The 22,360-nt window shown below is 43.8% G+C and overlaps 1 protein-coding gene across 1 annotated transcript; it reads right to left on the reverse strand.

The window, feature by feature from the left end:
* Nucleotides 1–13,957: 13,957 nt before the first annotated feature.
* LOC123403958 (serine/threonine-protein kinase OXI1-like) lies at nucleotides 13,958–16,222 on the reverse strand. Its single transcript, XM_045097860.1, has 2 exons — nucleotides 16,205–16,222; nucleotides 13,958–15,483 (listed from the first exon to the last, which is right to left on the reverse strand). Exon 2 carries the CDS (start codon nucleotides 15,460–15,462, stop codon nucleotides 14,152–14,154), a length of 1,311 nt encoding a protein of 436 aa, XP_044953795.1. The 5' UTR covers nucleotides 15,463–15,483; nucleotides 16,205–16,222; the 3' UTR covers nucleotides 13,958–14,151.
* Nucleotides 16,223–22,360: the final 6,138 nt, after the last annotated feature.

Consider the following 22,360-nt stretch of genomic DNA (forward strand, 5'->3'; position numbering starts at 1 on the left):
TCATTCACCCATAATTTCTCTATATGTGCTACATGATGGTTTTAATTATCACTCATTGAACACCTATGATTTTTGGTCTAGTCTTATGATCCATGGAAATTAATGACACAATTTATTTAACTCTTAAACAAATATAACTGAAGAATGAGAGCATAATATTTCTGTAAAATCTACAGAACACTATGCTCAAAAAGATATAAGTGAAGTACTAGAGCAACTGCTAAGCTCAAAAGATATAAGTGAAGCACATAGACTATTCTAACAAATTATTATGATGGTGGATCTCTCTAAAATAGGTGCATCCAGCAAATGATGATTCTGTCATACTACAAGTAAAATTAAAAAAATGAAAGGATGGTCCAAGCAAAACTCATAGCATGTGATGAATAAAAATGTAGCTCCAAGTGACATACCGATGGATTGAGACGAAAGAGGGGATGCCTTCTAGGCATACCCAAGCTTAGACGCTTGAGTATTCCTAGAATATTACCTTGGGGTTCCTTGTTAATCCCCAAGATTAGTCTTTTGTTACTCCTCATTCCTTTGTACATCGGGATAATACCCAAAACTTGAAAACTTCAATCACATAAAATCAACAAAACTTCGTGATACCTGTTAGTATAAGAAACATATAAAATACATTAGGTACTGTTATAAGTTGATTCTTATTTTATTGTGGCATTAGGTACTGTATTCTAACCTCTCCATCGCTTATACCCCCTGATATAATCCATAGCATCATCAAAACAAGCAAACTATGCACGCAAAAACTGAATCTGACTAAAACAGAATGGTCTGTAGTATTCTGTAATGAACCTATATTTATGTAACTCCAACAATTATGAACAATTAGGAAGACATGAGGAATTTGTATATCAATAATGTGTAAAAAATTCAGCTTAAAAATACGTTCTTGTAAAATCACAGAAATTCTGTACTAGACGTCGGAGTTTTTATTTTCACACAGTATCAATTATACTCATCATACAAATCATCCCAAAGACTTTACTTGGAACAAACACTAAATTAAACATAAAAACACAATCATTATAGAGGAAATAATCATGTTATCACAAACAAACATAACATAAAAAAAAAAGATAACTATTAGGTTGCCTCCCAATAAGCGATATTGTTTTATGGCCCTAGCTAGGCACATTGCATATTTTCAAGTGTTGTCATCTTTGACACTCCTCCCATAAGTATCTCTCATGATTAATTCATAAGGTGGTCTAATTTTATTTCTAGGGAAGTGTTCCATTCCTTTCTTTAATGGGAATTTGAACCTTATGTTTCCCTCTTTCATGTTAATGATTGCGCCTATATTTCATAGGCAGGGTCTTCCAAGTAAAATGGGACAAGTAGTATTGCAATCAATATCAAACACAATGAAATCTAGAGTCACATAATTTTTATTTGCAATTATAAGAACACCATTAATTATACTTGAGGGTTTCTTAATGATAGAATCTGTAAGATGCAAGTTTAGGGGACACTCTTCAATATTAGTGAGACTAAGCACATCACATAAAGATTTAGGTATAATTGAAACACTAGCACCAAGGTCGCACAAAGAATTGAATTAATATTTATTTATCTTAATTTTTATAGTAGGCTCCCACTCATGATGCAACTTTCTAGAAATAGAAACTTCGAGCTCAAGTTTCTCATCATAAGCTTTTACCACAGCTTCTACTATATGTTCAGTAAAAGCTTTGTTTTGTTCATAAGAATTGGGTGAGATAATAATGGATTGCATAAAGGAAATACATTCTACTAAAGAGAAATTATCATAACTAAAGTCCTTGTAATCTAAGATAGTGGGCACATCACTAATTAAAGTTTTGACCTCTCTGAACCCACTTTTTTTAGTTTTAGCATCAAAATCATCACCCTCCAAGCAAAGGGGACGCTCCTCAACTAGAGTTGATTCATAGTGAGTACCTTTATCATTAGTATTCAGAGAAGTAAACAAAGATTCAATAGGATAAGTACCGACCATTTTAAGATCTTCATCATGATTTGTAATAGGGAAGATTCTAGTTCGGCGTCCATCCTATTTACTAGAGTGGTTTGCTTATCGGAGATTTTCCTAACAATTCTTCAATGTGAGAAAATTGTGATAGGAGGTTACACACATCTTTATTAACTTCATCAAGTTTTTTACTAATGGCATCTAGCAAAGTTGAATGTTCCCTTATTTCTGAAGCAAAGAATTTATTATGCTCGTATTGCGAAGTCATGAAGGTTTTCATAGAACCTTCTATTTCCGAGATTCTTTCCTAGTAAGAGGTAGTGTGAATCTATCTTGAGACATGGTGACCGAGCAATCAAACTAACAAGTAGGGCAGGTAAACTAGAGAGCTAAGATGCAAACTAGTGACAAGCTAAGCAAGCAAAGATAAATATTTTTGTATTTTTACTTTTTATGAGTTTCCCACAATGTATGTAAGTATTTCCCACAGTTATGAAACCAAGGTTTATCGAACCAATAAGATTATCAACAACAACCGTCTTCAACAGCTGCACACAAAAGAACAAACAACTTGCACCCAACGTGGCCAAGAGGGTTGTCAATCCCCTTGCTCTTGTTATTTGCAATTAAGTGAGATGTGTAGATAATTGTAAATTGCAAAATAAAATAAAAACAAGTAAATGGCAGCAAGGTATTAAAGGTTTTGTAAATATATGGTGAATCCACCCGGGGGACATAGTTTTCCCTAATGGAATCTCTCATGAAAACAACATACGGTGGGTAAACAAATTAGTGTTGGGCAATTGATAGAAAACCATATAGTTATGTGATATTCACGACAATGATCATGTGTATATATGCATCACACCCTAAACAAATAGGTTGAATCCTGCCTACACCTATTACTTTTACTCCACTCATCGACCGCTATCCAGCATGCATCTAGATTATGAAGTCAAACACAGTAATGCATGATAAGGAGGAAGACAAAGTAAAAACAAAGTAAACTCAAGGAATATTAGTAAACCCCCATCTTGTTAGCCCTAGTAGCAGAAACACAAAGACACATCTTTCACCCTTCTGTTACTATGATATAGAAATTTGCCAAGTCGAAACTACTACAATGCACCTCTCTCACCGAAAAAATATCAATCTAGTTGGCCAACCTATTTCAATAGATGAGAGAGAATTACAAAGCTATCATACTCATGCACATAAGAATCATATTAGTATTTAGAGAACACTCAAATATTTATCATGAATAATCTGAACATAAGCCAACAATTGATTGGATCCCAACAAACGCACCGCACAAAAGGATTACATCATATGGATCAAAGCGAAGATGCAATGATCATTGTATTGAAGATCGGGAGAGAGAGATTGCCATCTAGGTACTAACTGTGGACTCGTAGATCTCCAGTGAACTACTCACACATCATCACGAGGGCAGCAAGGTTGATGAAGAGGCCCTCCATGATCGATCCTCCCTCCGGCAGGGTGCCGGAATGGAGCTCCATATGGCCTCCCATCAGAACACACACTTGCGGTGGCATCAAAAGTGTTTCCGGAATGCCTTTAGGGTTTTAGGATATATGAGAAATTATAAGCAAGAGAAAATAGTCGGGAGGGCCTTGAGGGGCCTACAAGCCATCACAGCGTCCCCACCCCACGTCGCACTGTGTTGGTTTGTGGGGCCCCAGGTGGCCTCCAACATTCTTCCGATGCTCGTTGGTCTTCTTTTTGTCATGAAAAAATCTCCAAAAATTTTTAGGTCAACTAGACTTCGTTTGGTATTGAAAACGTGAAAAGTTAAAACATGCACAAAGCAGCAAGTAGCACTGGGCACTGGGTCAATACGTTAGTCCTTAAAAATAATATAAATTAGTAAATAAATACCCCAAAAGTATTGTGGAGTGATAATATATCATCATGGAACAATAAAAAGTTATAGATATGTTGGAGGCGTATCACTCGGCATCCCCCTCCCGGGACGCGAAGTGCCTCATCGCATTCTCTACACTCCTCGGAAGATCCACAAAAGCGCTTGAGGAATTCCACACTCGCTTGGGTATTGCTAACTTGTTACCATCGGAGACACATTGTAGTAAGTATCTCTTACCATCCGCATTAAGCTTGGCTTGGCGGAGCTCCTTTTGGTAGCCTTGGGCCTCCACCAGCACTTCCAGGATCGTCGAGATCAATGAGGTTAGCTTGGAGGCCTGATCCTTATTCTTTTGCTCAAGGGCCTCACATTTAGGGACGGCATCCTTGAGCTCCAGATGCACCTTGGCCACCCTAGCCTCGTGCTTATCACTGGCGGCTTTTACCTCGCTTACTTGAGTTTGGTGGTTGCTTGTTCGTCCGCGAACTTTTGTTTGGCAGCCTCTTGCCTCGCTTACTTGAGCTCGCCCTTGAGGTTCTCGACTTCCGTCATGACAACTGTAGTTACAACAAAGCACCCCACACTTAAGGATAAAAAACAAAATACCTCACATAATGAGGAAAATTATGGTACTGAGATGTCCAGTTTGGACTTACCTTGCACATTGTCAAACCGTTTGTTGAGAAGGTCGAGCTCCTCCTCGTAGCTCTTGAGATTCCGCTTAATCTCCGCCAGCTCCACGGCGTTGGTGGCTGCCGTCGAAGACGAGGCCTGCATAACGGCTCATACATGTAAGACTCCTGAGCTATAGGATTTTGGATCCTCTGCCAGGATTTTCTTCAAACCTGCTAGAGTCTCGGGGGTTACGGTTCACTTTTACTAGAATCAGTGTTTTTAAAGCTATTTGACCCCTCCTCTAAACTCACATAGGGCTCGGGGGCTGCTATATATGAGTATTGCATCAACCCATCAATTAAATTCTCTTTGTAAACATATATTACAGGATTTACCTTGAAGCTCGTCAAGTGGCCGCCAAAAGCCTCCTTTAGTCCGATGTTAATGGACAGGATGCTTTGTAAAACCGCACCCAGAAGAGCGTGGTGTTCATCGGTGATGAACGAACCATTTAAGGCCTCCTTCATCACGGTCGGCCACCCGGTTTGGGCCCTGTTTGCTATGGGTGGCTCTGGTGGCGGCACCTCGGTTTCCGCTTTGGTGGAAGCCGGAATAGACGACTCTGAGGGCCTTGGGGTCTCCGGAACAGTCTTTGGAGAGAGGTCGGGTTGACCGAGCTCCCCCTCTTTGTTTGCCAGAAGGGATTCACTCACCTAATCTTCGGCGACCGACGTGTTAGCCTCGTCCAGAATATCATCACCCCCGCCCCCCGTGTTCTGCTCAGGAGGGGTCTTTCGTGATAGCACATCCTCGGTCTCCTCGACAACAGGGGGAAGTGTATTGTGTGATGTGGTCCCGCTCTCCGCTAGTTCAGCAAGCGGAGAATCCCCCTCCGAGGCCTAGTTGGTGGGGAGGTCATGCGGCGGGCTACAACATGAAAGGTATGCATATGGTCAGTAATAAACTTCAATACAAAAGAATGATAGAGTATTCTGATTCATACCTTTGGGCCGGGGGATTGACCGTGGGGTTCCTTCGAGGAACCATTTTGAAAGCCTCTTACTTCTCGGCGGAGTCTGGGCCATCATCAAGTAGGTCCATCTGGGCTCTACATTTCCTTTGCAGGCAGAAGGAGGTAGATCTCCCTCGGTGTCTTCAGACGCCGCCCTCTTTCGTGTTCGGGAGGAGTCGCTCTCCTCCCGATCCTCTTACGGCTCTGCCTCAATAGTAGAAGGGTCTTGGGTGTCCTTGGGCTTAGTGTCCGGAGGTCCTCTTGAGAGGAGGCCTCCTTGGGCCTCCTTCTTCTCATCATTCTTCTCCTTGTTCTGCAGAACCGTGTACAACTCCTCGACCAGCATTTCCGTTTGCAAGGCCATCCCGGGGACCTCTGGTAGCGGTGTCGGGCCATTAATCCGTTTGGCTTGCTCTAGCCAGTTCTACGAACGTGGGGAAGAAAAGGAAAGTGCCTTGTTAAAAGGTAGCACCCGAACACAAGAGTAAAATTTTGACATACCCCTATAGGAGGGTGTGCGGCGTTAAGGCCAATGTATGTATCCTCGGTGGGCCAGACCTTTTGGGACTTAAACAACACCTTCTACACCTTGTCGTGTGTGGTGTTCTAAAAGAGAAGCACGGTGACAGGCTGTGTGGCTTGTAATACCACATCGGAGCGACCCATTGTTGGCAAGGTAGGAGGCGACGAAAGAGCATGACCTAAACCACATTGTTCAGTTCAAGCCCCTTCTCTATCAACTTCGAGATGCACCTCCGCAATGACTCCACCTCAGTGGTTGACCCCGGTCGAGCCCCTTCCTCACCCATGACACCAGCCTTGTGGGAGGTCCGGATGTGAATTCAAGGAACGCAGCCCAGTCAGCACTGCATGGTTCGGTGATGTAAAACCAGTCCCTTTTCTATATTTTGACGGTATCTATAAAAGTACCGTTCGTCAACTCTATCAGGTGGAGTTTGTTGATCATCGCCCCCCACAGTCTGCCTGCTGGCCGTGGACTACTTTCGACTTAACATTGAAGACTTTTTGCCACAAGCCGAAGTGTGGCTGGACCCGCAGAAAGGCCTCACACATAATGATGAAGGCCAAGATATGCAAGAAAGAGTTTGGGGCGAGATCATGAAAATCTAACTTGTAGAAGAACATCAGACCCTCACAAAGGGGTGGAGCAGGAAGCCTAGTCCCGGGATGAAATGGGGATGAGACACCACCCTCTTGTCTTGCTTTGGAGTGGGGATGACCTGGCCCTTCTCTCGGTTGTGACGGGTTATGCTGGCTGGAAGATAGTCAGCGCGCTTCAGCTCCTGGATCTCATTCTTGGTGACGCAGGAGGCCTCCAACTTGCCTTTGGAGCCAGAACCGGCCATGGCCAAGCTAAGGCAGTGGCTTGAAGAGATTGGAGGAAGAATGAATCTGGGCAGGTGGAGGCCAGAAGGTTGGAAAGGCGATGGCAATGCAAGAAATGAGAAGCGTGTGGAGGCTATGGTGGGTGTTTTCCTTTTATAAGATGTTATAATCCAAGAGCCCCTTTACTGCACCGCAGACTTTTCCACATTTCGATATAATTGTGTCGTTATGCGTGCATGGGATGGCCATAATCATGAACCATATCTCTTAGAAATGAGGCATGATATCCATATTGATGGAATGTGCTAATGGTGGAACTTCCTCGAACCATGAATTGGGTTTTCATAACTAGTGAGTGGTCATGACTGATCGCGACTCTTCGCAAACAGTTGTCAGACGGAGGCACTTTTCACACTCGAGCGGTTGTCCTTCGAGGCTAAGTAACACATACTACATGTAAATCAGGAAATCATCAGCGTCTGAACTGGTGTTGGTCGAACATACATGGAGAGAAGAACTCGCGCCGCCAGACGGGGACTTTGGGCTCGTGAACCCGCTGGGGATCAAGACACTGGCATTGAAGGCTAGTTAGGGGGCTACGGAGGGAGTCTCAGACTAAGGGGTCCTCGGACCACTAGTCTATCTCTATAGGTCAGACAAGTGGTCCGCTCTATGTGTACTACTCAAGAGCAAAACTATAAGACGACGTCGTGTTTGGCCAGGAAACCTCTAAAGCCTTGGTGTGTGCTCCAAGTCAAGATGGTGGAATCGACATGTTTATCCCTTAATAATGACCGACCATATGTAACCCTGGGTACCCCTAATGTCTACATAAACCGGAGGGTTTTCGTTCGTAGGGAACAACACCATCATCTAGGGTTTACTTCATCTGATCTCGTGATGGATCGACTCTATAATCATCATACATTGACCACACACGCACGCGCCCATGACATCGACAAAATATTTATTTTCTAAAGGTGTATATAAAATATTCTTGGATTGGGATGAAACATGGTGTGTGGTCTTATTTTAATATAGGTAGGACGCCTACCAAATTTTGTCCCAATCGGAGTCCATTTGATACCTGAACGGATGATCGTAGCGGCACCGTCATCGGTTTAATCATCGGGCGTTTTTTAGTGTTTTAAAACTCTCTTTTAACACAGCAATTCAGACCACCTAAGCCAACCCTAAGCCCCTCCGCTTCCGGAGCCGTCGGATCGCGATCCAACGGTGCAAAAACCCCAACCCTAGCGCTATTTTCCCTACAAATAGACCCTAATCTGTAAACCCTCGCCACCCACCTCGAAAACCGCGCCCGAAACCCTAGCCAGCCGCCACTCTCTCCCTCTCTCCCCTCCAGCTGCCGAACCGCGAGATCTAGATCGGGCCCTCCCGGGCCCGAATCGCCAGCGCCGGCCAGCCACATCCAACACCCGAGGGGAGGAGCCAAATACCGCACCGAGCAGCTCGTGCGAGCGTCGGTCGCCTTGCCCCACCGGATTCCGCCGCCGGCTGCCGCGAGATGCCAGCCACGAAGCCGCCCATGCCCTGCCGCCTGCTTCCACCGGCACCGGCAGCACCAGCCGCTGCAGTTCCCTGAGCTGCTGCCAAAGGCAGCCAGCCGAGCAGCCTCCTCCCGCGGCCGGCATCGCCGCCTCTACCTCAGCCCCGGCAACCGGATCTGGCAGCTCCAACTCCTCTTCGTGCCCCACGCGACGTCTGCGGCCTCCACCCTTCCGTTCATCGTGCCATGTTGCACCAGATCGAGGAGCAGGAGGAGCGCCGAGACAAACGGCTCGCAAGAATCGTGTTCGTGAGGGCCGACCTCCAACACGCATGGGCCGCATGCCCTTGAGGCCCAACCAACCGGCCTCCAAGCCCAGTTCGGCCTCCCCATGCCATGGGCCACGGCCCAGCAAGGTGATCACCCGTGCGCTCTCTCCCACCGCCGGCGCATTTCATCTATATTGCACTCACCCTTGTTGGCCCACTAGCTGTAGATTCGACCCGTGTAGGTTTTTTTAGGTCCTACGAATTTATTAATTTAACAAAAAATGCATGATTTTCAAACGTCCGTAATTTTTAAACCGTGCTTCGGATCACAAAACATTATATATGTAAAACATGTAGAATTTCGTGTAGATTAAAATTTTCTATCTCTCATACATATTTAAAACTGTTAACCTTGCTGGTTTCCTCGTTTTGCATGTCGTGCAGTGTTAAAAACGGTTTAATTCATAGCTAGTTAACCGTAGCTCCTTTGAAGATGAGCTATATATGTAAACCGGCTAGAACGACGTGTAGTTTCACGTGAACCACTTTGTTTTGTCGTTTAACAAACATAAAATGTGTTTATGACAAATCTAGACAGATTTCAAAAGTAACACATGGGGTCAGGTCGGAGATGCAATATGTCGTTTCCGGCCTCATTTAAAATGCCTAGATAGGTAGTTTAGTTTGTGCTTCACCCCTTTCCATGTTTAACAACATTTAATATTTTTGTGGAAATAAACGGGAGTGAACTAAATAATTAAACGTGGAGTTTCGTATATGCAACTCGTTGCATATTGAGCTTCACTTAACGTGTAGTGTTTGATTGTTGTGAATTGCATAATTGAAATGGACATGCATCATGTCGTGTATGTGCCGTGGTGAATATTGTGTGTTGATTGTTGTTTCGGTTTACTTCGTCTCGACAGAGTTCCGCAAGCGTGTCGGAATGTGAGGATCCGTTCGACTACATCGTTTCGTCTGCTTCACGGAGTCGTTCTTCTTCCAAGAGGGATTACAGGCAAGATGATCATTTCCCTGGATACCATTACTATCATTGGCATGCTAGTTGTCTCGCTTCTTTCGCTATGTCTTGCTGCCTACCACCTGTTAAATATAAGCCTCCCAACATTGCCATGATAACCTCTAATCTTTCCACTAGCCACCAAACCTTGTTTGGCTATGTTACCGCTTACTCAGCCTTGTTGTTAGCGTTGCTAGTTGCAGGTGTAGTTGCTTCCATGTGAAAACATGGGTTCCTTGTTATATCACCATATTAATTCTATTTAAATTAATGCGTCTGTATACTTGGTAAAAGGTGGAAGTCTCGGCCTTTCTAGCCTGGTGTTTTGTTCCGCCTTTGTCGCCTTAGTTTCGGCTACCAGTGTTATGTTCCATAAATGAGCAATCCTAACATGCTTGGGGTTGTTATGGGGACCCCCTAGATTCTCGTTTTGGGATAAAACTCGTCTAGCAAGGCCCAACATTAGTACTATATTTTCCCAACATAATAATTATGTTAATACTGAAAACATAGGGAGTCATGAACCTGAGGAGTAATTCAACATAATACAGGGGGGCAGTGCTGATGGTGTTGGTACCAAACAAAGCAGCTTATTAACGCTACCCGGGGCAACTCGACGTCTAGCGTGGTAACCATAGCTCATCTGGTGTGCCCTGAGAACGAGATACACTACTCCTACCGGGATTGTCGGCACGTCAAGTGGCCTTGCTGGACTTGTTTTACCTTTCTCGAACATCTTGTGCGAGGGATTTTGAGGATACTTTGGGCTATCTCGAGGTTGAGGTTTTCCAATAGGAACCCAAGGAGATCACAGGTTTCCCTCATCGAGGTCATTTCGTCACAGCGTGTGGTAGCTTGTGATTGACTAGTTGGAGCACCCCTGTAGGGTTAAATCTTTCCAAAAGCCATGCCCGTGGTTATGTGGCAACATGGAAACTTTGTTTAACATCCGTTCTAGATGACTTGAAGTAAACTTAATTAAAAACTTGCCAACTGAGTGCGTAACCGTGACTGTCTCTTTCGTGAGCTCCTTCTCTGATCGAGGACACGGTGGGGTTATGTTTCACCTAAGTAGGTGTTCAGGATCATTCATTTGATCATCCGTAGTTCACGTCCACTGTGCGTAGATCATCCCCCCTCTTATTCTGTACTCGTAAATTAGCCACCTCAAATAATTGCTTAGTCGCTTGCCGCAGCCTCACCACATAACCATACCTCATCCATTAAGCTTTACTAGTCTTGATACTTTTGGAAATGATATTTGTGAGTCCCTGTGGCTCACAGATTACTACAACACAAGTTGCACGAACAGGTAAAGAGTTACTTTGACATGAACGCGCTGATTGTGCTATTTGGAGATTCTTCTTCTTCTTCTTCATCGATCTAGGATGGGTTCCAGGTCGGCAGCCTAGGATTGCAAGGATGGACGTCGTTCTTTTATTGTTTGTTTTCGTCCGTAGGCGGACGCTGCTCTTCTTCATGATGATTGTTTATGTTGTTGTATTAATGTGACTCTAATTTGGCTTCTGGCGAGTGTAAGCCAATTCTTTATACTCATATTTTCAGTACATGTACTTGTAACGATATCCATTCTTGCGAAATAACGAGATGTGTTTCTATCCTTGTCGAGGCCCTCGCGTCAAAATAAGGATAGGACCGCATCTTGGGCATCACAGCCCTCCACCTTATCCTAGAGGACGACTATGATGACGACGACAAGGAGGACATCTCTCACGGTGGCGATGGAGGTGATGAGGCAGAGGCAGGCCTGGCCTCGCTGGTCGGTGACATCGTGGTCGTGTGGTTCCGCTCATGAGAGGGCTTGCCCGCTCCATACTCCTTTGATACCCAACGCCATGGATCCAACGCCGACGTTCCCTCCCCCGATTTGCCTCTAATCTTGTTCGTAATTGGATGCTTAGTTGATCCATAGTTCCCAGGTGTGTGCATTTTCGGATAAGATCACATAGTATGATTTGTATTAGTCTTGCTTGCATTATAGTCCTCATAATATGAACCTATACAATATATGTAGATTTCAAATTGATCAAGCCCATGGAAAATTTTGAATAAACTATTTTTTGAATGCCCCCCGTGGTAGACACTTAGGCATATGGCATGTTTTAGTTAAGCCCAAGTCATTTCGTGGTACATATTTGAAACTAGAAGCTTATTTTTTTCATGTAATTATGTTATGTGTTTGCCATGTCAACTAGATGCTTATGTTGCCATGTATTTTTTTTTATTAAATAGATGTGCTTTTGCTATGGCAACTAGAACCTTATGTTTGGCCATGTAATTCTGTTATGTATTTACCATGGCAAATATACGCTTATGTCACCATGAACACAACATTCCTTGAGTCATTTTGCCTCACATGCCACGAAGAATGTTGCCATGGCATTTTACATTATTTTTAGAACTGACAATTATCACCTTTGTTATTGCCATGTTCTTCCTCGCGGGAGAAATTTAGGTTATTATGTTTCAAAACTCATGGCAAACCTACTTTGTTATACTACAACAAGTTCTTACCTAACACAACATGGTAAATGTTTGTCCATGTCTCATGGTATTTTTCTAATATGAATCTACCATGGCAATTTTTTAGTTCACAATTTTTGTTTTGGAGTGTTCATTCCTTTTTCCCATATTATTCTTCTGATGGCAAATACTCGTTTTAGCTCATGAAAAATAAGGTATTTTTAGGTTAGCTTGAGAATTCCCCCATGCATTTGTTCCAATATTTTCCCCATGGAAAATTCCTGTTTTCAGCCATGGAAAAAATGAGCCATGGACAAATACTCAAGGAAGCTCATGGCAAATGTGTATATTTTTAGCTTGACAACTTTTTTGTACATGTAAGATTGTTCTTATTTTTGCCATGGAAAATTGTTCAAATTTTTGGCATGCACATTTGTAACCTATTTCCCATGGCAAATACACATGTTAGCTCATGGAAAATACGTTAAGGTTAGAATGAGATTTTGTTTCCATGGAAAGTCTGTTCAAATGTTTTTTGCCATGGGAAATTGATTTTTGTATGTATCATGGTAATTTTTAAACAAATTCTTTCATGATGAAAATTTTAAATATTATCGCATGGTAAAATCATCTATATTGTCATGGCAAATTTACTTTTCCATGTCAATTAAATTGCTCATGAAATTTTTTGTCCATTTGCAAAACTTTCATGGTAATTTTTCCTTTGAGAACATTTTGAGCATGTTAAACAAAAACGAAACGGTTTTTCTTACATATAATGTTACATTTCTAAGCACATGCAATTTTTTTTTACTTTGTAGCATTCAAATTTTACTTCTACTTGCCATGGCAAATTTTCTATTTTTAATTTTGGGCAAACTAATCCTTATCCCCTTGGCAAACTTACTTTAACATACATGGGAAATTCCAGTTTTGTTGCCATGGCAAGTTTATTTCATTTTCCATGACCTTTTTAAAATTTTAGTTTACCATGGCAAATTTACTTGAACATACAGGTCATTTTTTACTTTTATTACCATGGCAATACAAGTTTTATCTATGGCAAATTTTGTGCTCTTAGAGAACATTTTATATATTTTTGCCATGCCCATTTTATTTGTAGATACTATGGCATTTTAATTCTTCAAACCATGGAAATTTTACTAATGAGCCATGTGAACACATTTTAAAGTTGGCAAAGCAAGTGTTAAATGGTGTATTTAAGAACAAAAGGACGCGGGGGAGGGGGTCCTTCCAAACAGAATCATTTGATGGATGGAATATCCTTAAGAAAATCTTAAATATTGTATTTTTCTCAAAATACTTAAAGAATGCTTCCTCCGTATTAAAATAAATGACTTAACTTCGTACTAACTTTAATACAAAGTGGGATGGAAGGAGTACTTTGCAACTCCCTCCTTTCTTGTTTATAGGGCTCAACTTAAAAATCTCTCCAACCAAGATAGATGATGAGTGGTAGTAGAATAATTTTGGTTATTTGCAAAAGTACTCAATTAATGTGCTTGTTTTCCTCAAACAATTGTGTTTACCAATACTTTAGTTGCAATGCATGGACGCATGATCAATAAATAACTAAGAACTTTTATATGCATTGTGAGTGTTCTTTTAATCCTTGCATTAAGTAATTTAGTGTACCTCGATATATGAGTGTGTGATGGAAAACAATTGAAATGAGACTTATAAAACGAGAAAACAAAAGTCTTAAGGTAAGCCCTATAAACCCAAAAGGAGGTAGTATCAAACAAGTCTTGTATTTTGAAACAGAGCAGGTACATCACATAGTTCTAATGTGGATGTGGAAACAGTTATTTTTTATCAGATTTAAAATATAAATAAACCCCAATAAACTTTTTAACAAGAACAATGGTGCTTCTACTTGCATGGGTGTTCATCCGAAATAATGAAACAGTTTTGTTAAAACAAATCTAGATGTAAGATAAGTATTACATACATTTAAGTTCTATGTCATTGATCTTATGTAAAGATTCAAGTTGGTATTTTCTTTTTTCAAACTAAAAGAATATAGAGAAATCGCTATCGCCGCCGTCATGCTTTTCCTCAGACGCGCGAGTGGCACTCAACGCAAACGTCTCACGCACAACCTTCTCTACGTCGAGCGTTTCCCCCTCTGCCCCCGAGCCCGCACTGTCGTCGTCCGGCACCGGGATAAACGGAGGCCGTGCCACGTCGAGGACGCGGTCCCAGCACACGCCACGGAAGAAGGCGTGCCGCTTCACGCCGTTGGCGCCTAGCCGCTTGCCGGAGTCCTTTTCCAACAGCCGGGCGATGAGGTCGCGCAGTGGCGTCGGCTCGCCCGGCAGCTCCGGCTGGGCGGTGAGCACGCGTTGGAACGTCTCCCGCCGGCTCCGGCCACGGAACGGCGTGCGCCCATACAGCATCTCGTAGAGCACCACGCCGAGGCCCCACCAATCGACCGCGTAGTCGTGCCCGCTCCCGGCCACGACCTCGGGCGCCACGTAGTACTCCGTCCCGACGAACGAGTTCGACTTCGCCGGCGTCGTCCGCGCGCCTGGCGACGAGCAGCAGGACGATGACGAGGCGGGAGAGGCCTTTCTGGAGGTGGTAGAGGAGGAGGAGGATGACTCCGGCGAGGCTGCCTGGCGAGAGGAGAAGTGTCCGAAGACCAGTGTCTTGTTGTTTTTGCGCTTGCCGCGACGTGCGGAATTAGGCGAAAGCGAGCTGCTGGGAGATGGAGAATTAGCGTCAGGCGGCGGCGGTGGCAACGGCGGGGGAAGGCTGGTGGAGAGGTCGAAGTCGACGAGCATGATGTGGCCAGAGCCCTGGATAAGGACATTGTCTGGCTTGAGGTCACGGTACACAACACCGAGGCCGTGCAGGTGCTCGAGCACGAGCACCAGCTCCGCCGCGTAGAAACGGATGGCGGCGTCGGAGAACGCCAGCCCAGCCTGGCGGCGGCGGAGGGAGTTAAGGTCCCCGCCGGCGCAGCGGTCGATGGCGAAGCCGACGACGGCATCGGTGGCCACGACGCCGCGGAGCGAGGGCAGTAGCGGGTGGCGGACCGCCAGCAGGACGTCGCGCTCGAACCAGATCCTCCGGAGGCCGTCGCCGCCAGCGCCAGGTGCTGGCCCGGCCGCGGCGCTCTTTTGGCGCGCGGCAGCGCGGGACATGGCCTTGAGGGCCATGGGTTGGTCGGCGGAGCAGCCCCCGCCTGCAGCTGCCGCGACAACGGGGACGACGTGGAAGACCACGCCCCTCGCGCCGTGGCCAAGCACTGACATGGCCCTGAGGTCTGCCAGGCTCAGCTGCGGCGGCGGCGGCGGCATGGGCGCCGTGCTCACCATGGCACGCGCACGCGGCGGCGTGAAGCAGAGCTGAATCGAGAAGCGCGAGCATGCACTGCACTGGGCGCGACGCAGAAGCGAAGCTAGTGTCGGTGTTTGGGGTTTAGAACTTTTACAACGTTCGTCACTAGCATGGGCCTTTGCTTAAATCAACAAGATCCCTGGGGCGTGTTCTCTCTGGAAAATTCGTAGCCGCAGCTCACGAGGGAAGAGAGAAACACGGGCGAAGGTTACGGCACGGCGTAAATTACTATAGCCGAACATAGACAGCAGCTCACAACGGTAACGGACGTGGGGAAAAACAAGAGCGAGAAGAGGGCGACGTCCGGTCCGTAGGATCGATATATACGAATCCCTAAGGTCCTGAATAACACTCACGGCACGTGAAATCACAGCTCTATCCTGTAGCGTCCTCCGTCCTGACGATGGTTAGCGTCGTCCTCAGTCCCGATGGTTACCTTGCAAGCAGCCTACGCCAACGCCGCCTGCCTGCTCACGTGTGACCTGTGTGCCTTCCCGGCCGACACGAGGCCACGTCCGTCCGTCCGCGTCAGTAAAGAGCATGCCACAGCTCTGCCCGTGTGCTTCTATGGCTTCCAACTGTCTAACAACCGTCACGAGAACGCCAAAGATAGACATGCAAGGCAAGGCAAATCCTCCGTGCGGGAACCTTTTCATGTTTTTTTTTCGTGTTTGAGGGAGGCAGGTAACCTGATCAAGCAAGCGAGGAAGGATTGTCAGGCTTAAAAGGATGCGGTTTGGTTGCTCTGTCGTTTTTAAGCACTTCCCATGTTTGTTACTGATTGAACATATGCACGCAAAAAACCATCATATGTGCATATTTTTCCCTGCATCGTGGCAACGTCTCTATGCATGTGTTTAGTTGCTCGTGTTGTATGTCCTCATACGGATGCACGTTATTTGGTTGCATACGAGTATAGAGTTATGGTAAAATTATACCCCACTTGGTAAGCTTATTCACTACCATTACACTTTACACACGATCGCACCGAACACACCAACGCCACAACGCTGCCATGACGATGAGCTGAACAAAGATGATGAAGTTGTTAGGCCCAAACTAACGATCCACCTTGCCAACTTTAACCTTACTGCATGCATGCTCTCGCATAAACTTGGAGTAAGCATCTTCTCTCGCGTGCCTAGTCTTAAACCCTCTCTAGCTGATATAGTTGTACCCTGAAGCTTCTTGGTTGCAAGCTTCCCATGAATTGTAAAACCCCTCGAGCTCTTCCGATAAACATCGCATGCATATCACTTGTCCTAATAGTACAAATAAGAAAGGACCGAAGCATCAAGCAAAGGAGTACACAAACACCAAGCAAAGGAGCATACAAATAACAAGCAGTGTAGCAAAAGGCAAGTAGTAAGCATGCATGATTAGACGACATCTCAAGTTTCATCTAGCACTACTACGGTGTCATCCTATGACCACATCCAAAAAAGAGTGTCATCCTACCGCCGCACATTGACCATTAACATGAGAGGTAAGTATATAGCACCTCACCAAAATATAAAGGTGAAAGGACGTGGATGTCACCTAGTGGGAGGGGTGAATAGGCGCTTTAAAATAATTACGGTTTAGGCTTGAACAAACGCGGAATAAAACTAACGTTTAATTTGTCGAGCACAAAACCTAAAGCAACTAGGCTCACCTATGTGCACCAACAACTTATGCTAAGCAAGATAAACAACTAAGTGATAGCAAGATATATGACAAGAAACAATATGGCTATCACAAAGTAAAGTGCATAAGTAAAGGGTTCTGGTAAGAGATAACCGAGGCACGTGGAGACGATGATGTATCCCGAAGTTCACACCCTTAAAAATTCTAATCTCCATTTGGAGCGGTGTGAAGGAACAATGCTCCCCAAGATGCCACTAAGGCCACCGCAATCTCCTCACGCCCTCGCACAATCTAAGATGTCGTGATTCCACTAAGGGAACCTTGAGGGCGGTCACTAAACCCGTACAAACAAGGTTGGGGCAATCTCCACAACTTAATTGGAAGCTCCCAACAACACCACGAAGCTTCACCACAATGGCATATGGCTTCGAGGTGACCACAAATGCTCGGGGCAATCTCCACAACTTAGTTGGAGACCCCGATGCTTGCCCAAAGCTTTAACCACAATGATTGAGCTCCGAGGCACCACCAAGCTTGTAGGATGCCAAAGCATCCACGAAGAACAATCTCTAGGGGTACCAAATACCCAAGGGTAATAAGCTTCTCAACTTCTCACTTCCACATATCACCGTGGAGAACTCAAACCGATGCAACTAATGCAATGGCAAGAACACACGAATTGGTCAAGTCCCTCACACTCAAATCCCTCCACAACAACAAAAGCTATGGAGATATATGAGAGGAAGAACAAAGGAGCTCACAAAGAACTCCAAGATCAAGATCCAAGGGGTTACCCTCACATAGAGGAGAAAGTGATTGGTGGAGATGTGGATCTAGATCTCCTCTATCTTTTCCCTCAAGAACAAGCAAGAATCATTGGAGGGATTGAGAGTTAGCATGCTCTAAGAAGTTGAACAATGGGGGAAGACCAAGAGCTCAATGGATGGATAATGTCCAATGGGGAAGAAGACCTCCTTTATATAGTGGGGAAAGAATCCAACCGCTACCCCCACTCACAACCCAACCGAAGCGGTACTACCGCTGCTAGGAGCGGTACTACCACTGCCAGAACGTCCCACGGAGTGGTACTACCGCCCGAGAGCGATAGTAAAAAATTACTACCGTTCCAGGAGCGGTACTATCGCTGGATAGTGAAACTGACATAACTTTCGCATACGAACTTTGATTCGAGCAAACTCAACCTTGTTGAATTCACAACGACAAGAGCTATCCAATAGCGACATAAAATCTTAAGAACGTGCAGTTATAACAATGGGGGAAGACGGCAAGCTTGAAGCATGATATCTTCGTGATGCTCCACTTGAAGTTGCACACCGCAATCTTAATGGCGATCACCAGTTGATGTCATCCTTCATAGGTTGAATGAGATCTTCCTCTTGACGCAAACCCATGGAAACACACCTAACCTCACATATAACTCTCACGAAGACATGGGTTAGTACACAAAAGCGTTATGGACAATGCTTATCATACCATGGGATCACTTGATCCTTCTCGGTACATCTTGTATGCTTTGTGTGTTGATCATGTTGATTTACTCTCTACTTAGTTTTGGTCAACCTTGTGTCTTTATGACCAATCTTTGGATAATACTTTGAATACCACCTTGGTCATCATATAAACTCCTTGAAACCAACAGATGGACTTCAAGAAATCCTTCGAATATAACTTAAGGCAACCATTAGTCCATAGGGATTGTCATCAATTACTAAAACCACATATGGAGAAATATTCTCTAACAATCTCCCCCATTTTGGTAATTGATGACAATCGGTACAAGAGAGTTTATATAACGAAATAAGCATAACCAAGTGCACACACACAAACCAATAATGCATGCGAACAAGATGTAAATGCTTAAGCAATAAAAGCAAAACCCTCTAGGCATCATCAGACTAAACTCTCTAAACTTCTCTCCGATTGGCATCGATTGCCAAAATGGACAAAAAGTTTAGAAAGCCAATATAGTAGGTGGTCTTCCAAAGTGTGTGTACTTCTCAACAATAGTGCAAAGAAATACACAAATACAATGATAAACATTGGAGGAAAACGAAATATATCTAGGACCCAAAGATTGCAAGAAGGATCGAATGTCACAAAGACATACAAAAGAGAGAAGCAATTAATCAAAAGATACCAATAGGAACAAGCAATCATATGGTCCTACGAACCACATGAAAAAAAGATATTATGATAAGGGCAAAGGAGCATTTTATCAAAACTAGAGAAGCTCCCCATGATTAGTGCACTAATAAGAATTTTTGTATTTGATACAAGTGCACAAAATAGGATCGTTGCTCCCCCAAAATTAATAAAAACACACAACAAGTGCAAGGAAATAGATGAGATGATAAGTATATCACTGGCACAAACCATATGGTTGAGCAACATGTAAAAGAGGCAATATAATAATAGGCTCAACCAAATTGATGTGCGTGAGTCATGGCAAGGCACTTGAGAAGACTAAGATAAGGATGAGGATTACTCATCAACATCGTCTTTAAGTAATGAGAAACAAAGGGCATGACATATCCTTCCCACACACACACTACTAGCAAATGGGTTCACAAGCTTACTAATAAGCAAATTGAGAACCACACTTGTGACAACCCATGGTGAAGAAAGGAAATAATAACCTTGTCAAGAGAAGGGATACCCACAAAAATGTCAAAACCCTCGTCAAGACAAGCATGAGGAAAAATAATCTTCACCACCAAAGAGTGCAGCAAGATGCAAGGATAAAAGATCCGTACTCAAGACAAATCCTTTCACGAAGCCACCAAAGAGTGCAGCAAGATGCAACGGTGGACGTGAAAGAAAAGAGGATATCAAGTAGAGATGTAACTTCTCTCATGTGTAAAAGATTCTAGGTAGAATACAATCATGATGATACATATCCACAAAGAAGGATGTACACACGAAATGGTTACAAGAAGGAACAAACAAGATATCCAAAAGGAAGTCATAAATATACCAATAAGATCTTTGCTTGAAAGCATAACACATGGCCCAATATTTTCTTATTGTACAATATCAACTTCCAACTTATGAACATCAAAGACATCCCAACTAGCAATAAGACATCATCGTTCAGATGTTTTGAGGAAGGAAACAAGTACCACAAGAACGAATCAAGAAATTCATGCCATGATGCAACCTACGAAACATTGAATGCAAGAAATGTATGCATAAAGTAGATACTTGTTACCGAGATAGCATTAGATTGATGTAGTAGATAATGGTTCGTCGATCATCCTAGCTTGGCTCCAATAAGTCCATGGTGTCAACACCTTCCTTGTAGGTGAGCCGAGCATCCAATGCATCTCCAATTGTTTCTATAACAACAACACAAACAAAATGGTGCCCAAACACATTGGGACCAAAGAGTAAGAAAACTATCAATACATAAGACAAACTCCACATAAATATGTGCATATTGATATGAAATTGAATTTCATGCACACTTTAGCCAATTTATGACAAGGTCGAGTTTCCCCTATATATCGGGTCAAGGAAAGAACACATGCAAAAAAAGAAACTATATATATATATATATATATATATATATATATATATAGTAAATATGCATGCTCAACGCATTAAAAAAATCAAATCAACACATAGTTGATAAGACACTAAAAGACAAGGTATCAAGTGAAAATAAAATACCAAACAAAAAATTATCACTTGAAGGATACCAATTAAAAGATACATCAAGGAATGATATCCACTGACACATGCCACACAAAAGGAAACAAGATACAAATTGAAGGAAAACAAACACGAGGTATCTAGTTTCCAAAAGAGAGCTAGGTTCCAAACAAAGCAAACCCTCGACAAATTTTCATGATGGCACAAAGCATCATAATAAGCGAGACTTACCTCCCATCAACACACACTTGATGGGGATTGATGACCCACAAGTATAGGGGCTCAATCGTAGTCCTTTCGATAAGTAAGAGTGTCGAACCCAACGAGGAGCAGAAGGCTCTGATAAACGGTTTTCAGCAAGGTAATAACTGTAAGCACTGAAAGTAGCGGTGACAAGTGATGCTGTAGTGAGGTGAAACGTAGCAAGCGAAAAGTAACAAGTAACAAGTAGTAGCAATGGTGCAGCAAGTGGACCAATCCCTTTTGTAGCAAGGGACAAGCCTGAACAAAGTCTTATAGGAGGAAAAACGCTCCCGAGGACACACGGGAATTTCTGTCATGCTAGTTTCATCATGTTCATATGATTCGCGTTCGTTACTTTGATAGTTTGGTATGTGGGTGGACAGGCGCTTGGGTACTGCCCTTACTTGGAAAAGCATCCAACTTATGATTAACCTCTCTCGCAAGCATACGCAACTACAAAAGAAGAATTCAGACAACTTCTAACCATAGCATTAAACTAGTGGATCCAAATCAGTCCCTTACGAAGCAACGCATAGACTGGGGTTTAAGCTTCTGTCACTCCAGCAACCCATCATCTACTTACTACTCCCCAATGCCTTCCTCTAGGCTCAAATATGGTGAAGTGTTATGTAGTCGACGTTCACATAACACCACTAGAGGAAAAGACAACATACATCATATCAAAATATCGAACGAATATCAAATTCACATGACTATTATTAACATGACTTATCCCATATCCTCAGGAACAAAAGTAACTACTCACAAAGCATAATCATAATCATGATCAGAGGTGTAATGAATAGCATCAAGGATCTGAACATAAACTCTTCCACCAAGTAATCCAACTAGCATCAACTACAAAGAGTAATCAACACTACTACTAACCTTACAAGTACCAATCGGAGTCGTGATATGGAGATTGGTTACAAGAGATGAACTAGGGATTGGAGAGGAGATGGTACTGATGAAGATGTTGATGAAGATGCCTCACCTCCGACGAGAGGAGTGTTGGTGATGACCATGGCGATGATTTCCCCCTCCGGGAGGGAAGTTTCCCCGGCAGGATCGTCCTGTTGGAGCTCTAGATTGGATCTGCTCAAGTTCCGCCTCGTGGCGGCGGCGAAAGCACGAAAAAGCTCCCGAATGATTTTTTTCTGGAACGAAACCCTTCATATAGCAAAAGAGGGGGGCCAGTGGGCCGTCAGGGAGCCCACAAGCTTGCCCTCCGCCACCAGGGGGTGGCGGTGGCAGGGCTTGTGGCGCCCTGGTAGCCCCCCTCTGGTACTTCTTTAGCCGAGTATATTTTATATAATCCCAAAAAATTCCACATAA

This window comes from Hordeum vulgare, chromosome 6H (assembly GCF_904849725.1).
Source record: "Hordeum vulgare subsp. vulgare chromosome 6H, MorexV3_pseudomolecules_assembly, whole genome shotgun sequence".
Taxonomy (NCBI): Eukaryota; Viridiplantae; Streptophyta; class Magnoliopsida; order Poales; family Poaceae; genus Hordeum; species Hordeum vulgare.

Bases quoted from the DNA above. Each gene is read 5' to 3' on its own strand.
- LOC123403958 (XM_045097860.1), bottom strand. From the start codon at position 15,462: ATGGTGAGCACGGCGCCCATGCCGCCGCCGCCGCCGCAGCTGAGCCTG.